Source organism: Megascapheus bottae, chromosome 22 (genome assembly GCF_031878675.1).
Source record: "Megascapheus bottae isolate mThoBot1 chromosome 22, mThoBot2.hap1, whole genome shotgun sequence".
Taxonomy (NCBI): Eukaryota; Metazoa; Chordata; class Mammalia; order Rodentia; family Geomyidae; genus Megascapheus; species Megascapheus bottae.
The window spans coordinates 34,017,137-34,039,497 of NC_143530.1; the positions used below are offsets into that span (position 1 = coordinate 34,017,137).

At 39.8% G+C, this 22,361-nt stretch overlaps 1 protein-coding gene and 1 long non-coding RNA gene across 2 annotated transcripts; one reads left to right on the forward strand and one right to left on the reverse strand.

Annotated features, from left to right (window-relative positions):
- The first annotated feature begins 1,405 nt into the window (after positions 1-1,405).
- On the forward strand, positions 1,406-7,055 carry Edn1 (endothelin 1). The gene is made up of 5 exons (XM_090355430.1): positions 1,406-1,732; positions 3,293-3,461; positions 5,010-5,168; positions 5,320-5,433; positions 6,911-7,055. The coding sequence occupies exons 1-5, from the start codon at positions 1,669-1,671 to the stop codon at positions 7,011-7,013; spliced, it is 609 nt and encodes a 202-aa protein (XP_090211556.1). The 5' UTR covers positions 1,406-1,668; the 3' UTR covers positions 7,014-7,055.
- A 5,032-nt stretch (positions 7,056-12,087) lies between these two features.
- On the reverse strand, positions 12,088-21,660 carry LOC150048500 (uncharacterized). Its single transcript, XR_016539264.1, has 3 exons — positions 21,573-21,660; positions 13,359-13,440; positions 12,088-12,167 (listed from the first exon to the last, which is right to left on the reverse strand). It is a non-coding gene; the product is annotated as an uncharacterized LOC150048500 (long non-coding RNA).
- Positions 21,661-22,361: the final 701 nt, after the last annotated feature.

Below are 22,361 nucleotides of genomic sequence, written 5' to 3' on the forward strand. Positions count from 1 at the left end.
TGGAGCTGTACATTCTGACCCCCTTCTTTTCTCACCTGAAAAGTGGGGCTCATTGAAGTAGTCTGAAGTGTGTTCTATGTGTGCTTGGCTTTATTCGTTAAGGCATGTTGTCACTTGTACATTAACAGTACTGTGGGCACCTGGGGCAGGAGGGGGGTTATTTCAAGGTTAAATAGACAGGAAATTGTTTGGAAAGTGTAAACACATTATTAAATGTGAGGTATTATCTGATCCTATTATTCACATGGCCATTTCCTTCTTCCCAGCACCATCTACTCAGCTGGGTATCAGAATACCCCTTTGCCCTAAATGAGGTGGAAAAAGACACTCAGGGAATCTGTGCCCCGTGTGTGGGGGTGGGTGGGGGGAGGGCAGTGGAATCACCTGAAATGTGTTTGTATTTTCTGTGTTACATGTTTGTCTCCTGTCCTCTCTTGTGTCTAGTTCCTGGTTCTTTCCTCCATGGTTTGAAAGTCAAGGCTTTTACTTTTTGTCCTAATACATAAACACCAGCCCTGTAGCTCTTCATCGCCCCCTGGTGTTCCTCTTCTGCCATTTCTTTAGATCTGGTATTGAGGATGGGCCCTCAGCCAGGGCAAGAATGGGAATGGAGTGGTGGTGGTGGTGGTGGGGTGCTTCTAATCAAGAATATTGGGGGTAAAATCCAAGCATATGCCTGATAGGACTCTATGCTTTCTTCTTAGTTTCCATTCCTACCAAATCTTTCACTGATCTTTCTCAGGGAAGATGCAAAGAACTTCAGTTAAAAAAAAAAAAAAGGTCGGGGGGGGGGAGTGTGAGGAGGGAGGGAGGGGTCATTGAAGTTAAAATACATTGATCAGACAAAATAATTTAACACCCCCCCCCAGTTAGGGGGAGTAAAAAGGGAGAGGGTCCTCTTGTTTGATCCAGACTATGAAATCAGACAGACGAAAAAGGAAAAAGAAGCAAACAACAATGAAAAAAATATTCCCCCCTCCGCACACAATACAATCTATTGAAACTGTAGTTCATACTTTTCATACCAATGGTATGACTTTTCCTCCCCCCCTCCCCTTTCTGGAGAGCCTCTTCTGATTCTTGAACTCGGGCTGGCAGCGTTTGGAAGGGAAGTAGACAGCCAGCACTGCACGGGCAGGTCTACTAAAGGTCTTTAATGGGTATTTTCTTTTTCATAGCCCTGCCCCCTGAATTGTCAGACGGCGGGCGTCTGCCTCTGAAGTTAGCAGTGATTTCCTTTCGAGCCTAGCCTTATCTCCGGCTGCACGTTGCCTTTTGGTGACTAATAGCACAATAACATTGTCTAGGGCTGGAATAAAGTTGGACCTGTTTACCCCCACTCTATAGGGGTTCAATATAAAAAGCCAGCGGAGAGAGCTGTCCAAGTCAGATGCGCTTCTCCATCTGCGCCAGGGCGAGCGCTCCGAGTCCGCAGCTGCTTCCACTCTCCGCGCCGCGTGCGCACTGCGCTCGCTTGCAGCCAGCCGGCTCTCAGCTCTCACCGCCCGCCCTCCCTGGGCAGAAAAGCGCTTTTTGGCCTCTGAGAAGGCACTTGGACGGAAGGTTTACCCTGAGATCGCAATATCCACAAGCGCGTGAAGGAAACTGAGGCCTTTTTCTTCATTGTCCTGCGGGTTCAGAGGGTGATTCTTTTTTTGTTTTTCCACCATGGATTGTTTCTCCATGATTTTTCCTCTGCTGTTTCTCGCTGTTCACGGAGCTCCAGACACAGGTAGGCATGCTGATTTGCAGATCTCTGAATGTTCATCTTTTCTGATGCATCTTCTATTTTTTTTTTTTAATTTAAACTAGTGCAGCTGAGATAGCAAGTGCCTGGCCAGTGTTGCTCAAATCTACTAAGTGTTCCAGTAGAAAAAAAATAAAAATAAAAATTCTTCCACTGGATACAGCTGACTGCAATTACATACAATAGAGACTTAAAATAACTTATTCATCTCTATCATTATTGTTATTAATATTCCAGGAGGTATTTCTGTGGCTTTAAAAAATAGCTCAAGAATGGTATAGAGCAGCTATAACTTAATTTACAATGCGTGTATTCATACAGGTAATGTGGTAACATGGTACACTTAGAAACTTTTATCTTATTCAAACACTGCTTTAATTGTGTGCTAATGTGCAAAATATTTAAACATTTTAGCTGAAAGCCAAGGAATTATATCCAGGTCATTAAAGTGATATAGGAACAGTAAACTCACCTGCAAAATGTACGTTGTATAAAACCACCCCAGGCAGTTTCAGGGTGAAGCAGATGTTTTCTTTAAAATTTGTCACTATTGACTTTAGGTTTCATTTGGCAGATTTTTGGCAGTCAAAGCAGTGCGATCTTTATTTTTCAGTTGTAGTCACCTGTCCTGGGAGGGGAGCTGGCTGCTTAAGGATTTAGATAGAATGTGTGTATCTGTCCACTGCCTCCTTTTCTTCAAGGGTCAATGCTCTTCCTTTGTCCTCTCTTGACCCTGACCAAAGAGAAAGGGTGCCAAAAGAATGAAAATCCTGGAATGTGTCTGATCAGTTGAAATGTCCAAAATTGGGCAGAAAAGCTGTATTGGTAACTTGTCAATGGCAAGACACAGCTGTATCAGGGCAGAGGGACAGGGGTACCCGCCCCCACCCCACCACACACACACTATCCTGTTCCAAGGTCTCTGAATTAACGGAGTCCTAACTGTGAGGCTAGGGTTGTCTCTCAGCATCCCCAGTGGTTTTGGGGGAGTCTCCCACCAGAGATGCACCTTGTAGTCACTTTCTCTTTCCTCTTTCCTGGTTGGTCAGTCCCTGGCGCTCTGCCTTCTGCATGATTTGTAGAGGTCTTCTAGGGGTACTCTGTGTCTGCATGAGGTGTACATTGGAAGGTACTCCCTAGAGATGAATAGGATGGAAGTGTCTCCGTTGCTGGGAATGGGCAGTATAATCTCTTAATCTGCAGTCATCCACCGATTTGAACCCACTGTGGGTTGGGTGGACCTACTAAGTGTCCAGCAGAAGTAGGTCCAGCTACTTGGAAACGTCACCATTTCCAAGCATTTCCTTGAAGAGGCGCTGCGAAGACCCTTTCTCAGGTGGTTTTAGCTCTTCTGCATTTGTATAACTTCCCTACAGGTGGAGAAGCTAGCTAGGGTAAAGGTGAAGTCCTGTTAAGGAGAAAAATAAACAGCCTTTCCTTCTGTTGGCATTTCTTTTAGCTGACGGCTTTACTAGATTTGGGTGGATATTTTCTGTGATCCAGTAAGCTTTTGAGGAGGCACTGATCAGATGTTTTTCTCCACAGTGGCCTTGGGAACTGAGCTCAGCACTGGAGCAAAGAGCAGAGAGGAGAAGCCCCCTCCCAGCGAACCCTGGCGGCCCCGCCGGTCCAAGCGCTGCTCCTGCTCTTCCCTCATGGATAAGGAGTGTGTCTACTTCTGCCATTTGGATATCATCTGGGTCAACACTCCCGAGTGAGTCTCTAGAGGGCATCATAACTCTATAGTCATTCATTAGCTCTGCCTGGCTGAGCTGTTACCAGAGGTCTTGTTCTGGGGAGCTTCTGTCTTGGATTCTGAAGGTTGTTCTTCTGACAAGAGGAAAGTACTTAGTAGGGTGCTTGGATGATCCTAGCTTGCCTCTTAGGGTCTTCTGATATTCTGGAGCTCACACTACTTACTCATTCTGGGGTAGTTGAAAGGAGCTGAAGACAAGCTGAAGCTATGCACACTTGACAGGGTGCTTTCATGGTGTGAAATCTCACTAGGTTCAGGAAATTACCCAAGTCTCATGTAGATAGAGAGGCAGAGAAGACTACAGACAGTCACAATCCAATCCCTTTGTTTTACCTATAGAAAAACTAAAGCCCATAATGTTAAAATCTCTCATGCAGGAATGATTTCCTGGTACAACTTGAGCAGGATCCTAGATCTCTTTTTTTTCTCTACTTTTTTCTCTTTAGAAAACCCAATATCAAGACAGAAATATAAAGTCCATAGTTTTCTCTTCCCCCTCCACAGCAAAGGAAGGGATTTTTTTTTCTCTTTTGCCCCCAGCACTAGTTCCTCCACTAAAATTGGTCAGAACCAAGGATATTATGCCTACCATGTTCATTATGACAAAAGACCAAAATCCAAATAAAATTACTTCAGACCTAAATATCATGAGTCTAATAGTACTCAGAAAGATGATGCTTCCAAGAAGACTTTTTTTTTTTTTCTGAATGTTGTGGGGCTTGAAGTCAGAACCTGGGCTCTGTCTCTGAGCATTTTTGCTCAAGGCAAGCACTTTACCACTTTGAGCCACAACTCCTCTTCTGGATTTTGAGTAGTTAATTGGAGGAAAGACTCTCTCTGGGACTTTTCATCCCAGCTGGCTGTGAGCCATAGTCCTCAGATGTAGGTGTCCTGAGTAGCTAGGATTATAGGTGTGAGCCAGTGGCACCCAACTGACTTTATTCTGTCAGAATTAAATGGTGACTGTGTAAACTATTGGATACCCACAAGCCCTTCTGTAGCAATACGATTTTATCAAGCCATGGAAGAAATGTGAAAATATTTCTCTTTCCCTGGAAGCTTTTTTAGCATTATCCTATATGATTAGAATTAAGAACAGATTTAAAAAAAAAGTGTTCTGAGTCATGGTTTCACATTAAAACATATCTATTCACTGACCTTTGATCTAATGGCATATTAGAAGGAAGAAAATACGAAACAGACACCACAATACAGATATAATTACTTTGGGCAAAGAAAAATGTTGCTAGGTGATTCAACTTTGTTCATGATTGATATGGAATGGAATTTCTTTGAATCAGAAAAACTGAGTTGTTCCCCAGTGGGTACACCAGCCCTTGACAGGTACTTGTGGCTGATTATAATCACACTTGTTGCCATAAGTTGTGCTCCTAACACTTCTGCGACTAGCTCCTTATATGTTAGTAGCATGAATGATCCCCAAAGAATGTGTCATTTGGAAGATTACTTATGCGAATAATTCTTATTTCTGTCTCTCTACAATAGGCATGTTGTTCCTTATGGACTTGGAAACCCATCCAGGTCCAAACGGTCCTTGAAGGATTTATTCCCTACAAAGGTAGCAGACCATGTGAACAGATGCCAATGTGCTAACCCAAAAGACAAGAAGTGCTGGAATTTTTGCCAAGCAGGAAAAGAACTTAGGTGAGTCAAAACACCTTTGCTCTTCAATCTGTGTTACAGCCTCCTGACCTCCTTCCTCTTAGGGAGAGGAGAAAGAGAGAGGCAGGAACATTGATGGTTAAAGTGAATCTGAAAATGTCACTGATGAAATATGTTTCCTGTGTTTTAACAGGGTACAAGACAGTACACAGAAAGACTGGACTGACCACAAGAAAGGAAAAGGGTGTTCCAAGCTCGGAAAGAAGGGTGTCTCTCAGCAGTTGGGAGAAGGAAGAAAAACGAGAAGGTAGGAGGTCTTTCTTTCATGGCTACCAGTTCTAATCCCTTAGAACTTCTTATGGAAGTTGGAAGTGACAAAGGAGATTTAATGGTATATAGATTAAACAGAGCCAAGAAACCTCTCCCGAACTCACTCATGCAGGCTCGAAATAGTGACTTCTGCCCACTGTATTTCAGCCAACACGATGCAGTCTTATAGGTAGATTTTTCTAAATGAAATATATTCACAGATAACTCTGCCATTTGGTCATCTTCAGTCTTTCCTTCTTTGTGTCCATGTTCTTCACATGTTCCTTGTAAAATTAAAACTCATTTCAGGAAGAGAACATTTGTTTGCTTTACACTGAAAATGTCCAGTACAATTAAGTTTTCCAAAACAACATCACCACCAACAAAAATGTAGCAGTTATTCAAATGGCCCAAAGGAAAATATAAACCATTAGGTATGATTGATGAGATTTAGGCTATGCTATTTTTGGGGTTTATCCCTACCATTATTTTTTAAATAGGGAAATGTCATTCCAAAAGCCTGCCTGGTTTCACAGTCTACTGTGGAAATCTGGATTAGTCAGACCCCGCCCAGTGACTCTGAACAGCTTTGTGGCACACCTCCTTTCAAAGCCTAAGCATTTGGAAACACGGAAGCTGAAGGGAAGAAATCTATGTTCAGATGTGTTATCTTTCCTATTCCTTGTCATAGTTTAGGTCATGGTCTGTTCTGAGAAATCCAAGGCCAAACAGTTCTATGATCAGTGTTCTGAGCCCAAGCTTGGCAAGTCCTAAAGAACTTCTGAGTTGTCTATTACTAAACATTTGTGGGACAAACTTAGTTATGCTTCCCTCATACCTGCCTCAGGTGTGATCTACACTAGGAAGCTTTCTTTTTAGGTTACAGTTGCTGAAATGATCTGGAATCAATATTGTTTCTATTCTTTTGTATTATGTCAACTGTCAACTCCCCGCTTTCTTTCTCCTGCAAGGGAAAAACAAAACAAATCCAAACAAAAACATTATGCCTGTAAAAACAGCAACAAAAAATAATCACCCCAAAGTATGTTCTTGGGGCCTACCTGTTAGGTATCCTGTCTTCATTTCCATGTTCAGTTTCTTATGTGTCTTAGAAGATGCTCAAGTGAGCTGAGCTTGTCTGTAACAGTAGTGATTAGGATGGAGCTATAAATGATACTAGAGCATCTCCACTTTATTTAAAAATAAATTTAGTGTCAGTTTCCTCTGCACAGAGCCCTATGATCCCTCTTCCCCACCCTAAGAACATGGGACAGTCTTCTTTTTTCACAGTAGTAATCATACCTCTTGATGTTTTATCATATAGTTGCATGCTATTGTGGTCAGTAGTAAGAGTTCAGGAACCAGATTTAGAAATGTTTATATGCCAGTTTCTGCTTTAGATATTTCTTTAGCTGAGGAGTCATTTCTTGTCCTTAAAAAATAAAATTTGTTTTCCCTTGTCTTGTTTCTAATAGGTTAGAGTCTATCAGCAACAGCATCAAGGCATCTTTTCGTGTTGCAAAGTTGAAAGCCCAGCTCCAGAGAGAGCACAGAGTAACCCACAACCGAACACACTGATGACAGATTACATGCCAGAAGCTATCACCACCATAGAGAGAGCCTGTGCTTCAGACCACTTCTTGCTCTAGACTGGCAAAGGACCAACATTCTTGTTCCAAACATTCCAGAAAGGGTTCAGAAGTCCCCTCTTCCCCCACGACAGATCTCCTTTTGCTCCCATTGGTGGTAACTGCTTTTGTCTCTTCTTGCTGTTTGGGAATGACAGTGGACCTCTCAGAGTTCAGAGACACACAAAAGGACATACGAATTCAGGTGGCACCCTCGGGAGGGAGGAAGGAGATTCCACACCAGGGTGGAGTTTCTGAAGAAAGTCCTAAGGGAGTGTTTGTGTCTGACTCAGGCGCCTGGCACATTTCAGGGAGAAACTCCAAAGTCCACGCAAAGATTTTTCTAAGGAATGCACAAATTGAAAACATACTCGAAGGACAATTGTTTGAGTTTTTTTTTAAGACATTTTTGTTTTTAAGTTGTAAAATCCAAAACTGAAAGAAATTATTACTACTGTCAATCAGGATGTGTTTCATGAGTCTACCTCATCTGTAATTGCACTCTGGCAGAAGTATTCTCACCTTTAATTATTGTTTCCTCAAACTCTTCTTCCTTCTGCCACCCCCCCCCCCCCCAGCCAGCCCCATACTAAATCCTAGTCTCGTGGAAGTCTGGCCCAAGGTGTCAGTAGTTGACAAAACATTTTACATTCATCTACTGGCTCTGATCCATAAGAAACAAGATCAGTGAATCAGAACGTTCCCTTTTCTTGATTTTTGGAAGCACAATGGTAATAAGGTTGTTTATGAAAGATACTGAAAGCTTGGTTATGTTTTAAAGCAGTAAAGTTATATTCTTTTATGTCACCGGCTAATGGAAGAGGTTAGATTGAATTTTGATGTACTTATTTTTTTATAGATATTTATATTCAAACAGTTTATTCCTTATATTTACCATGTTGAATATATGACTGGGCAGGCCATATTGGTCTATGTATTTTTTTAAAGTCTATTTCTGAATGAAATTGCGAACATGCTTTGTTTTGCCTGTCAAGGTAATGGTATTAGAAAAATAAATATTTTTCCCTATTGTACTGATGTCTCAGATCATTTCTGGAATTTCTAAGGGTTGGGCCAATGGGTGGGGAGAAATCCTTAATGGTAGAAAGGAGGCAATTAGAAGGGGGAAAAAAAAAAACCTGGGAAATTAAAACAGGAACTTAATCTATGTCTTACCAAAGACCATCTTTAACTCCTGTCTTGGATAACAGCCTCTTGTTTCACTTTTACCTGAATCAAAACAAAACAAAACAACAACAAAAAGTCCTCTCCAGGGATTTCACCCATTAACTTTACTGCTGAGGCTTTTAGGCAGGATCCAACAGTTAAAGTTGATGGTGTGCTGAGAGATGCTTTCTCCATATTAATGGGCTGAAGGAAGTAATGGAAAGAAGACCTCCCCTGCCCCCAAAGGTACCTCATTATACATAATTACACACCAGGGTTGTTGTTGGAGAAAGGTTAGCTGGTTTAATCAGTGCAGGCTCCCCAGTAGCTTTTTATTTGCTCGGATAAAGTATTTTACTAATTAAGGACACTGAGTACCATTTCTCTTGCATAGTCTACCACTGGCTATGTGTCCATGGAGGACTGACTGCAGGTGCTGATAATTGCATCTGCCTTGCAGGATTACCCTCCTCTCCACTTTGCTTTGTCTGGCCTGGGCAACCATTGGCACTAACAACAGTATGGTCATTCCCAATAAAAATTTGACCAACCTTGAAGTCTCTTTTCCACCCTTATCTAATAGGAGCTGAAAAAAACTGTCTAGCACTTAACAAATAGGAGCTCCTGGTGATTGTTGTCACCTAACAGTGACACAAAGTGGTGGGTGGGGGGAGAGGGATTTGAAATAACAGTCTTCGGGCATGCATAGTACCTAAGTATAGTTTTGCAGCACTGGAATGCTTTCTCATTTTTTACTTATAAATTATTTTTTTTTAAAGAACAGTGTACCGTCTTTGAAGAATTTCTTATAAAACTCACTTTGCCTAATGAGCTGTTTCTCAGTGTGGGGTTCCCAAGGTTATAACATGTTTCCCACAGTGGCAAGATAGCTTGGCCTGGACTTGGTTACCATTTACTCATGAGCTAAGTATCCAGTCCCCTGGCATAAGGATTTTCCCCATCTGTTCAACAAGGGAGTGGGGAAATATTTTCTTTTCTTTTTCTAACAGTTTCGAGAAAAACTCAGAGATGTATGAAGATGCATGAAGAGGTTGAAGTGTACAAAGAAAATGAGGGTCTGAGCATAGAAAATATGGGTCGGGAGTTTGGCCTAGTGGTTAAAGTGCTTGCCTAGCATGCATGAAGACCCGGGTTCGATTCCTCGGTACCACATACATAGAAAAAAGCCGGAAGTGGTGCTGAGGCTCAAGTGGTAGAGCTCTAGCCTTGAGAAAACCCAAGGACAGTGCTCAGGCCCTGAGCTCAAGCCCAGGACTGGCAAAAAAAAAAAAAAAAGAAAATATGGGTCTCATGTATTTAAGGAAAAAATGGGGTTGGAGAAGCTAATGAGAAAGAAAACGATTCAAAGAACAACATGGCCAAGAAGAATGCAAAGAGGGGTTTATTTAAAATCAATGAAACTTTTTAAGTCCTCGTCTCTCCTAAATCCTGCTTCTGAAAGATACAGAGGAGCTTCTCTCGGGCATGAAGATTAGCAGCAAGTAAGTTGCGCGAAGTTCATAGACTATTCATGTCTTTCAAATGACATGTTTCAGCCGTGCTGGAGAGCCATGTGAGCTTGAGGGATGAAAGGATGAGAAAGACAGTCACACTTCCTGTGGTTTTTCCTTGGAAGCTCATTTAGGACAGATTTCTCTCTTTACATCAGTGACCTGGGAGGGCTTTGATGTCAGGACTCCAATGGCTATCAGATTCTGGACTGGGAGTGGTGACCTTTGGTAGGGGGACAGACCCTGCTAATGAGTACTTCCTTTTCCACTAAGGATTGGCTTCTTTTGTGATGAAAATTGTAGCCTTAAACCGCCTTGTGCTTCCCTGGAACAAAAATCGGGAAATTATACTCAAACCAGAGTTTCCTCACAAAGATTCTGACCAAGCTGACAAAGAGCAACTGTGTCTACCTACACAGAAAATCCAAGGCTCAGAGAGGGAAGTGATTTAGCTAGGATCACATTGCAGAATCTCTGGAGTCTGAACCCTGGAACTCCACTGCAGTGGTTATTTTCCCCAAGGCCAGTGGAAACAGATGTCTAAACCAAACATGGTGGTGGTCAGGGTGGCAGTGGGGGTAAAAATCACTTTATAAAAACTTTGCCTCTTTTCTTTCTTTGCTTGAACTCTGGGCTTGGGTTCTGTCCCCGAGCTCCTTTTGTGTAAGGCTAGCACCTTACCATTTGAGCTACAGGTCCACTTTTAGCTTTTTCTGTGATCAAGTTGGCTTTGAACTGCCATCCTCAGGTCTCAGCCTCCTGGGTAGTTTAGGATTATAGGCATGAACTACCATTGCCTGTCGAGAAAGCTTTGCCTCTTATGTTCACTGGAAGTGCTTGGAAAAAAGCATCTATATCCTTGAAATGAAAGGGAAGAAAACAGCGTGAAGGTACAGCTGAGTGGTGTAGCACTAGCCTAGATTTAATCCATAGTACGCCCCCACCACCACAGAAAAAAGAAAGAAACATAGGAGAGGAAAGAGACTTAGAAGGATATACAAATTTCATCACATCAACGAACATTTCTAAAGGCCAAATCCAGTTCAGCTAGGAGCCTCTAATTATTATTATTCTAAAGAGGTATTTTCAGTGTGTACAACACTTTGCTGATACCCTACAATCTCAATTGAATTTATCCCACCCTGGATTTCACTCATAATTTCTGGCATCCTGGGTCTGAGGTTCATGAGGAATCTAAAGCTCTGAGGAAACATGCTTTTCTCTCGTGTCCTTGTGAATAAGAAAAACTATTAACTTTGTAGAGAACTGGTTTTCCCAAAGCACTATGACAATCGGTCTCCCATGACCCCTTCCTTTGAGTATTAGTCAATAAGTTGCTGTCATTTCTATACCAATATGGCAGCCAAGGAGACAGATATGTAGAAAGAGTGAGTGATCCTGCCCAGACTCCTGTATTAGGCAGATAGCAATACCGGATCTCAGCCCTGACCCTTCTGTTCTGTCTAGTTTTCCAGAGAGGGGATAGACTTACTACTGCAGCTAGGAGAAAGGTAAGTTATTTCCATTTGTGAGGGAAGCTGTCAGTGGGATTAACTTTTTATTATTCTCCCAGGAAGATTAACATTCCACATGGACTCTGAGCCCTCATTAGGAACATTTCAGTTTCGTGATTTTTCCTTTCTTTTTTTTTTAAACCACGTCACCTTCATTGTGCCAGTGTATGGTTGTCAGAGCACTTGCTGTAGTGTGAGTTGCCTGTCTCCTACTCTGGTTCTCTGGCTTCCGTGGTAACTTCCAGCCATAGAGCCTAGCATATGGAAAGAAATTGCGATGGGGAACATATTGGAAGATGTCATCAATTTCAATTGAATCTTAGGCAACAATCAGAGACAGAACCAGGACTTGGCTCACTGGAAAATAAAACAAGAGGGGACCAGGCCTTGGGGACACTGACTGATGGCAATGATATATCTTAAGTATGAGGAGATGCCCACGGCTAGGAGAAAAGCAGCATCAGGAATCTGATATGCATTTTTGTTAGCTCAGAATCTTCTGCGTTTGGATATCCCATTTTTTTCCTCTTTTATGAGGAATCTCATGCCTCTTCTGTCCAAATTGCCGTGGAAGGATTCAAGGACTGTTCACCTATCTTGATTTGCTGGGAAAGTGGGAAGAATGGCAGGGCAGGCTGCTGGGAGACTCCACCTGCACCAGGTCTTAAGCTTCCTCCAAATGTCTTGTGGGGAAGTCTGGAGGTCGGGGGGAGAAGGTAGGCTGTCAGGGCAGGATTTCTGTATGTCTTTCGGCTATGGTTATTCACTAGCAAGGATGGAATTCATTTCAATATTTCAAAAACTGCAGAAATCTCTTTGGTATGTCCCTTTGTGTGTCAGAAACCGAGCTAAGTTGTTCACTGCTTGTTCATTCTTCAGCCTTATTTAATGCAGTGGCATTTTCTTCTTGTTCTGCAAGAAGTTTAGGGTCAAATCCATTTGTCTACACACCATTATTTCCTGCTTATGTCACTGTTTCACTTTCTTGCTATGGATGGTCCCTTCATGCTTTGGGTTCTTTGGATACAAATGAGAATATTTTAAGATCTTCTTTGTCTCCTTGGAGATATTTGGTGAGGCAATTTTATGTTTACCAAGCTCAAGGCTGATCTTAGACCAGGGTCTAGAAAGGTCTACATTTATTTTAGGAAAAGTCACAAATAAGGAGTTGCCCAAAGATTGAGTCTTGTTTATTCAGATCAACTCTGGGCAAAGAAAGAGTGGTCATATTTACTTGTTAATGTTTGGTGATGAGCTTGATAATTTTCATGGAACAATGGGCTGACATGGGCAAATTGAGCTTAGATAAGGATAATCCTTGAAGCAGAGGTCTAGGGCCACCCTGGTTTCTTGGCGATGCCCTAGACATCGGCCCTACTTAGTAAGACTCCGTGTCTAAATAATTTTATGTGCAGGTGGCCAAGGCTAAGGACCTATACTTCTCTAATATGTCAAACCTTCAGCATGAAGCTTGGGCCTAAAAGTCACTCAATAAATGTCTATTCAATGGGTTAATAAATGTACATATGGTTTATAATTTCTTCTAGCAAGATAAAACCAGTCTACAGATTTTTTTAAAGACCTTTATACAGGAATTTCTCTGCAAAGTTCGCATAGCCAAAATTCCTTTCTTCAGGCTAATTTCTGATGTATTATCATTTGATATAATGGGTTGACTATTTGTGCTTTTGTCTACTCCAGCTCTCTCTTCACAACACCATTATCATAATCTTCCCCAAGTGCTATGATTTTAATTTCAATAAATGAAGAGATAGAAATAGCATAAAATAATCCGTACTATATTTCCATCTCAGGACACTTCTATATCATGAGGGAAATACCACATGGGAAGAAAGGTTGGAAACATTGGAATTCAACATTGGGCCAGCCATTTATAAATAAATATATATATATATATGTATATATTATGGGTATCCTCAAACCTATCCTACAGTTGTGAGAACAGTATAATAAACCTAATATCCCATCATACAATTTTAACAGGTGTTGGGATATGATTGCTGTCATTTTATCTCTACCTACATCCTGCCTTTCCTCCCTGCATTACTTTGAAGCCAATCCCAGCTCTCATTATCATCTTACCTGTAAATATTTTAGTGTAGACATAATGATATGCTTTATTCAACCAAGCAAAGTGTAGAAATAGTCCATAGGTTAGATGGGTCTAGAGCTTAGAGGGAATGAAAAAGAAATTAATGCTCCCAGGCCATGTGGAATTCATAAGGAAAATGCATATAAGGTAGCTGACTTACCATCTATCAGATGCTCTGTGAACGTTTTGCATAAATTAACTAATTTCAGTTTCTTGTCAGTCTATGAAGTAGAGAATTTTTTTTCTAGATGAAGAAAATTGGAATCTAAACTGATTGAGATTGAGTGGTAATTTATTCAAAATTGGGCAGATACTTAAGAGGTATAAACCTGTAAGAAAGCTCTAAACTAAGCAATATCCCACTCAAGACATTTACAACTCAATCAAAGGTATGGAGGAATCTAGGTAAAATGTTTTGTCTACAGATGACTTGATAAGAAGAACACAGCCTAACATGTTCATATGATTGACTCATAGAAAGGTAAACATATCTAGATCATTAAGTCGTTATTTACCTGTTAGAATTCAAGAAGGATAATTAATTTAATGATAGTAAAAAAAATCTTAAAGAAACAGAACTAAATTAAGCAAAATAAATGTGTCCTATTTACATCTAGTGTTCAATTTTGTTTTTAGGTATCCAAATAAAACCAAGAAAAATTCATGATAATTATAAAGCAATAAACCAATAGAAGAGAAACCTTATTTTTAATGGCATATTCTTAACTGACAGAGTGAGAAATGCTTTTAAAAATGAAAAGAGAGCCAGATACTAGTAGCTCATGCTCATAATCCTAGCTAACAAGGAAACTAAAATCTGAAGCCATCCAGGGCAGAGAAAACCATAAGACTCATTTCTCCAGTTATTGACCCAAAAGACAGACGTGGAGTTGTGGCTCAAGTGCTCAAATGGTAGCATTCTAGCCTTGAGCAAGAAAAGCTCAGGTGCAGTGCCCCAGCCCTGAGTACAAGCCCCAGGTCTGGCATCTAAACAAGCAAGCAAGCAAACAAACAAACAAACAAAATCCCTATAGGCTTTAAATAAAATGTGAAATCACAACTCTTTTTGCCTAATTCTCCACAAATTATTTCACTGAAAGCTTGTGTTTAAATGTAAAATGATGTAATAGCCAGTCTTTTTTTTTTTTTTTTTTTTTTTACCAATTTCCTGGGCTTTGCCACAAACAATAACAGATGTGGTGGGGATGTGGCCAAAAGGGAACACTACTACACTATTGGTGGGCGTGTAAACTTGTTCAACCACTCTGGAAAGCAGTATAGAGGTTCCTCAAAAGACTAAATGTAGTACTTTCCTATGACCCAGCAATCCCACTCCTGGACAGTTATCCAATTGGCCACAAAACAGGCCACACTACTGTCATCAGCACAACCACATTCACTGCAGCATTGTTTACCATAGCAAAGATATGGAATCAACCCAGATGCTACTCAGTGAATGAATGGATCAAGAAAATGTGATATATGTGCATACAATGGAATTCTATGCTTCTACCAGAAAGAATGGCATTGGCCCATTTGTTAGGAAATAGAAAGACTTGGGAAAAATTATACTAAGTGAAGTAAGCCAGACTCAAAGAAACATACAAAGCATCTTTTACTTAAAGCCAACTTAGTTCTTAAAAAGTTCTTATATCTGATTCAAAGAAAATCATTCTCAAAATATGCTATTCCAGGCAAATCTTTGGTTGCATAACGAGTATTTTCTATTATGTCATGGTAACAAGAAGGGCAGATCCTTATTGACTTGGGCAAAGTTTTAAAATATCATACAAAAAATACTCATCACATGAGTTTCTTAGTTCTAGAGGAGTCAGGAAAAGAAAATAAGCTATTGCTTACAAGCTTTTCCTTTCAGTGTGTCAATTGACTTGTAGACAGCATAAAACAAAAGAAAAAAAGTAAAGGCTTCCATATAAAGACTGAGAAAGTGGAATGTTAGAATTCGTAGATTCCAAACCAAAACTCAAATCACTTCTCATCAGTTTGCCCATTCCTATGTAATTAATTCTTGTTCCACTGTCTTGAGTTAGCAGTTTCATGAATCCATCTGGTTCCTTAGCTAGAGCTCTGAAGAATCTTGACTCAGGCCCCTGGTATGTCCTCAACATTTAAATGACATCATCAGAAGCCTATACCCCAAATTTTCTGGCATTGTCCTTTTCTACAGGGAGCTTCAGGCTCCTGTACTTGGAAATATCCAAACATTCCCTGGGCATTTGATGTTTTGTTACTGAGAAATGACACCAAAAGAGATTAAAAGCTAATGAAGGCAAGAGATTATACAATTTAAAATAATTTTAAACTAGTTTTAGCTTTTTTTCTGAGGATTTTCTCTTTTCTTCAATTACCAAGCATTTTCTAGAGTCTGATGATTGCTACATATATTAAAACCTAATCACTAACATGATGGCATTAAAAGATGAGGCTTTAGGGAAATGATTAGGTGTGTGTGAAACCTTCATTAAGGAGATTAATGTCCTTATAAGGGAGCCCCCAGAGCACCGCCTTTCCTCTTCTGTCAGGATGCTGTGAAGATTCAATGAAGGAGCAGAAGGCATGTCTCTTGTTGCATATTGACTCCTAGTTCTTCCTGCTCTGAAAGCCTCCAGGACTGTAAGAAATACATTCTCTTTCCAGGAGAGAGGGTAACAATATTTGACAAGAAATGTACTCACTACCTTACATATATAACTGTACATCACCTTGACAATAAAACTAAAGTTTTTCAAAAGTACATTGGTTGCATCTATAGAATAAATTGATGAAGAGAAAAAAATACATTTTCTTGTTTAAAACCAACTAGTATATGGTCATTCTGTTATAGGAGTTTCTTATTTTGTAAGAAACTCTGTATAAGACTTAATTCAATCTGGAAAGGAACAGACACTTCATTTATACACACACACACACACACACACACACACACACAGGAATAGTTTTTTACATACAAACTTTTCAAAGAAAAAATAAACAAAACATAATTTTATTTAACAAATGAAAACCAAATTCTAGTTTTCTCAAAGTCTTTTTAAGTAACTGTTAACTAGCTTTGTCTGTAACAAATAAAGATTTCTTTCTAAGATGTATGTAGTATTTTATACCCATATAATGTCCTGTAATGTGATTTTTTAATGTGCCAGACCATCATGAATACATATATCTAGATTTTGACCAGAAATAAGTGAGGGAAATTGTGCAAATTTTAAAGTTATGCACAGCAATTCATATTTTAGTATTCTATCTTTATAAAAATGATTGATACCTCTTGCGAATATTTATTAGCCTAAATTATTATCAGTCCTAGGTTTTAAGTTTCCTAAAGGAATTTACTAGTTCAAATTGGCATACCACAAAATACAATTCCTTCTGAAACAAAATTCACAGAATAGTGATTCAATTCATTTTAGAATAGGAGTTATGCCCCTATCATATGGAACATTTAGCACAGTAAGTGATGCTTGTTTGTCTAATAAGCAAATCTGTACATGTTTATAAAGATCATTTACATGTAGGGTTAAAATACATACTTAAGTTATTATTTAGCCCTCATAACTCAAAGAAAACCTGGGTTGAGATGGAGCTAAAATTATTTAACTAATCTTGTTTTCCAAAGATGTCCCTAAGTGATGTTAATTTGAATTCTTAAGCTCTTTCCTGAATTGGCTTCTTTAAGAATAACTCTCCCCTTCTCACACCCACAACTGAAATTTTTAGAAATCAATTTTTTAAGAATTCTGCAAACTCAGGGGATAGTCTATGTAAGTAGCATTTATCTCTCAATCAGTTAGACATTTGAAATATTTCACAATCTCATTTATTAATATCATGAAGAGATAGGACAATATTATGCATTCATACAACGAGAGATACAGGCATTTCTAAATAATATACATATATGCAATTACATATATATAGGGAGAGCACACATAAGTGGCTTATAGTTTCAATATTAAAATTTCAGCCATTTGTCTTACATAATTCAGAAATATAAAACTTGCTAGTCCAGAACTTGAACTTTTTGGTTACAATCCCACCACGTGATAGGTGTTAGTATTTTATATGACAGATGAAAAGATACAGATCAGGAAAGTAAACAGCCTTCCTGTTAGGTAAAAGTCACCTGAGTGGTGGAATGGTGATTTGAATCCAGGTATGTCTGAACACAATCAAATCAAGTTTTAATTGATGGAATGCAAACAAATGGAGAGAAGAGACGTAGGCCAAATTTTCTGTCACCTTTCACCCACTTGAGTCCATGTTCTTTATACAGAGATCATCAAATGGCCAGACAGACATGTAATTAAAGGAAGACATTTCTGGGAATCAAGCCAGTGATCATAAAGATGAAATCAAATCTTTATGGAGTCACCAATGGACAAAAGTTCAGGGGACAGGAGCTAGACATATCATGAGGATCCCAAATCTCTAGCAAGGACCATAAAGGGATCAATATTTTCATGGAGTATCAGGATCCAATCTATACAAGTCACTGCACCCACGGGAGAAACAAAGGACTACAGGGAACAAAGGAAAGTTCCTGCAGACAATCTGAATTCAAATCATGAGCCCATCACCTAAGCGCTATTTGGAAGCTATTGTGCGTTCCTTAGCTTAGAAAAAATACCCCACATTGCACAGTGTGATTAGAAAGATTTAAACATTCCATGCGGGGTGGTAGTGTCTCAAATGTGTAATCCTAGCCACTCAGAAGGCTGAAATCTGAGCATTATGATCAGAAACCAGCCTAGGCAGAAAAGTTTGTTAGATTCTTACCTCCAATTAACCAGCAAAAACTCAGATGTGGATGTGTGGCTTAAATTGTAGAACAGTATTCTTGAGCAAAAAATAGCTTAGGGTAAGTGCCATGGCCATGAGTTCAAGCCTCACTACCAGCCCAAAACAAAACAAAACAAAAGTATGCCATGTAAAATTCTAGAAAACAACCTTCTACACATCACAGAAATCTTCATGGCATGCCATGCTTTCAACTTACTTTTTTCTATTTTATCTTCCTCTGGCACTTCTACTTCCATCTGTACTATGATAGAATAACTTTTCTTAAGTATTGCGTATAACAGAGTTCCATAACATATTTGCCAATTTAAGGGTCCAAAATCATGAACATCAGATGTTATGATCCAGTTTTAGGTGACTCAGATAGTACGCACATAGGTCAGACATTTAAGTCTTTAAGTAAAATTGAAAAATTAAATTATTTATGTCAGTTGCTCCTTATCCTGGCTGGGACTTTTCACTCTACTCAGGCTTTGCTTATGTTACTTTTTCAGAAAAGATTGACTTTTCTTTGTAGTTCTGCTACAGAAATTTTATTTCTTCTTCAAGACGCTTTGCAAATGTTTCTCATGTTGGAGGCCTTGCTTGATGGCTCAAGGCACAGGGACATTGTTGTCTCTGGTATTTGTGTACATATCTGATTCCCTGACTGACAGTGAGCTCTTGTACAGGAGAGGCTGAATAATATTTATCTTTGTGTCCTCTGAATTGCAGAAGGCACACTTTGAATGTCTGTTAATTGAAGTGACAATCCCAACACTGTATCGCAAGGAGAATGATTGGAATGTCTTTTGTACTTGCTCTAAACTCATCTAGAGGCCTGAACTGAATCTTACACGGTTTCAGGCCAGAAGATCCCAATATCTGTCAAGCCACACACAGGCTGAGAAAGGATTGTTATAATACATCTGTCTGATAAAAGACCAGGCACCTTTCTGGGGTGCCAATCCGTAAGAAATGGTAATAACAAGTCACTGTAATAAATTAGAAAAAGTGCTGCTTAACTCAGGTTTCCACATGCAACTGTTTTTATTAGAAAAAAAATAGAAATGTCTTATATTTCCTGCCAAAGTGGATGGTACTCAGAAATAAAAACACTCCTTCCTATAGCACCTTATCCTGGGTATTTTTATCCACAAGGCACAGTAATCGGTCATCTATCTTTTCCACTTCCTATGGTTTCTGTTGGTCATTGTCAGCCTAAAAATAGTAAATGGAAAATGCCAGGAAGAAACAACTTGTCAGTTTTAAATTTCATGCTATTTGGAAGAGCATAACAAAATCTCCCTCCGTTCATGTAATGTATCTGCACGGTATATACTGCACACCTATTAATGATTTTCTTCGTGTCCAAGTAACCTTAATTTTACTTATAAATATTCCTTAAGTCCAAGAGTTATGATGCCGAAGATTTGACTCTGCCACAGAGAAGCGATAAAACCTTGTTTTAAGTAAAACTGTCCAAGAGCCTATGCTGATGACTGTAAGAACGAATCTTTATCTGCCAAGTTGTGAAACAGAAAAGAACAATTTACACTGCTTTTGTTCTTGCACATCAACATGCAAGTTATAGACAGTGCTTGGATAAGATGGAAAGACCATGAAAATTTCGTTTCAGGCATCCCCTGAGGGTCTCCTCTATGAATATGGGAAGACTAATGTGTGTGATTAGGGACAGTATGAGGCTGCTGCCTTCTGCATCCAGACACTTACCACTCACCCAGACTCAGCAGCAGGAGAAGTTGGGGTTCTACAATGGAGTAAGGCATGGTAAGATGCTGTATCTGGGGAACAATGCATTGTAATATGAATTTGTTACTGTCCCCTACAAACTGTGTACTCAGTGTTGATGGATAACAGAACAAACTATGAACGAAAGGTAGCTCAAAATCAGTTTTAATGGTAGATTTGGTAACATGTGGTATTAAGAAAGAGCTTCATAATTTCATGAATGGAAACACAGCTGCAATGCTAGAAGTGAGGAGAGTGTGACGAAAGCGAATCTGGGGTTGCAGTTCTTGCCTGGTTTGAGAAAATAGGTACATTCACCTTTGTAGGGAGTTTTTGAGCTTCTGGTTAAGATACCCATTTCTGTATGTGGGCTGTGTGTCCAGTCAAAAAAGCAGGGTGTTTTTTTTGTTTTTCTATACTAAATCAGTGTTGAATGAGTAAGTGAAGATGAATGATTTGGAATGCTGAAGACAGTTAGCATGCCCGGGAGTGCTTGGAATACACATGTCTGCCCTGGACATCGCAAGTGCATATTCACACACTACATTTCCTCCCATTGCCCATGACCTTGCTTGCTCTTCATGTAAAGCCTCCCCCAACAATGTTCTTAAACAAGAAATCCACCTCCCTGCATCCAGGAAACACTCTCCAGAGCCACAGCCTTGCTACAAATCAGCTTCCTGGTACGTGTTGACTGGCTGTGTCAGGTCTTGACACCATCCTCAAGCTGGTAAAATGAGCCAAGTGACTTCATCTCTCATGGCACACCTTGAGGACATTACTTGGGTAGGAGCCAATTTACTGCTCACTGCCTAAGAGACATTTTTTTTTCCCACGAGCTAACTTACCTCCTCCACTGTCACGAAGAACTCCCTCTATGAGAAAGGATACATCAAAGAATGTGGGGCTTTGTGACGACTGGGAAATATGTGTGACATGGAGAGGGAGATGTTGTCCCCACTCCCTGCTGCCCCACCCACGCCACACTCTTGTGTCAACTCTCATTTCTCACTGATGCTTGGGTTTCACTTTAACTCTCTTTGCTTGCTCATGCCACGGGGGCGGGGGGAGGGGGAGACAAAAACAAACACCCAGGAAAAGTAAGAGCATTGGGGAGACTTCCAGCTTGTGCATTGTTTTCTGTGGTTTCTGACTGCCTTGAACAGCTTGGAGGCGAGGGCTCTTGGATCTTGTGGCCAGAAGCAGGTTCTGTCCACTTCATATCTGCCACTAACGATGACAAAAAGCATCAACTGGAAGTAGGTGTTTGGGGTTGATTAAATCATGAGGGTTCTAATTTTATCAATGGATGAATACATTGATGCGTTAGTTCACAGCTGACTTCAAGCCCAAAGTGAACCTTGTTTGCATTTGTTCAGTTCCATTGGTCTATTATCTAGTTGATGAGTTCTATGTCTCTCCGACTCAGGGCCAGCCACCAGTATCATGTCTACTAACATACATAGAATTGCAATACCAAAAGCCTAATATTAAAGAATACAGGATGTGCAGGCAAAGAGTTTGCAATGGCATTTGTCAGAGGACGTTTTATGATTTGCTCTCCTTCAAGGAGTATGTTCAGAGATTGTGTCTTTGGTTTTTGAAGTAGATTCATATTGTGAGTCTTGAAAACAAAATGCAATCAATTTCATACTCACTCCTTCACGCCCTTTCTCTTTCTTTCCTTGTCTGTCTTCAGATGAGCAGTGTTACCACTAATAATATTTGTGCAGATTCCATGGAGGCTTTCTGTTTGTTCCATTGTTTGTTTGTAGAGTAGGCTGGCCCAGAACTTGACCCAGGCTGACTCTGAACCTTTGGTCTTCTTGCCTCTGCCTCACAAATGGAGAGATTACAGGCATATCCTACCACACCCAGGTTTCCATGGAATTTTCTGTTACATACATGTTCTTTGAGTAAAATATTTGATTTCTTCTTTAGTTTTGTAATGCATTTTTATGCATTAGCTGCATTTATTTACTTTATAAAACTCTCAGATGCTCTAGAATTTTGTAGAATAAATGTGTGAAAATGGATGTCCTTGCCTCCAGGTTTGTAGGAAAAACATTCAATGTTATTAGTCTGAGAAGTGACCTATAATTAGACTAAATAAACCTTTATTGATTTTTAATTTACTGTTACCTAAGTATTTGAATCAGTGTTGAGTTTCTTCAGGTGAATTTTCTGTACCTATTGAGATGTTCTTTTCCTCTAATTCCTTAAGATGACAAAAAATCTTGAAATATTTTTACATGTACAAAATTTACATTTCTGTTTATACTCTTTCTAGTCAGAGCTTATTATTTTTTAAAGAAAACTTTTGTAGGTGGCTGGGTATGATTAACTAATACTTTGGCATTGGTGGTAACAGACAGACAGGTAAAGTGATTGATTGATAGTACAGACTTACCCTTTCTGATGACCATATACATCCAAAGGCCTTTCCA

Excerpts from the sequence above, each read along its gene's own strand:
- Edn1 (XM_090355430.1), top strand. The coding sequence starts at position 1,669 with ATGGATTGTTTCTCCATGATTTTTCCTCTGCTGTTTCTCGCTGTTCAC. Across the intron at positions 1,733-3,292 it reads TCACGGAGCTCCAGACACAG|TGGCCTTGGGAACTGAGCTC; the intron begins GTAGGCATGCTG and ends TTTTCTCCACAG. Across the intron at positions 3,462-5,009 it reads ATCTGGGTCAACACTCCCGA|GCATGTTGTTCCTTATGGAC; the intron begins GTGAGTCTCTAG and ends TCTCTACAATAG.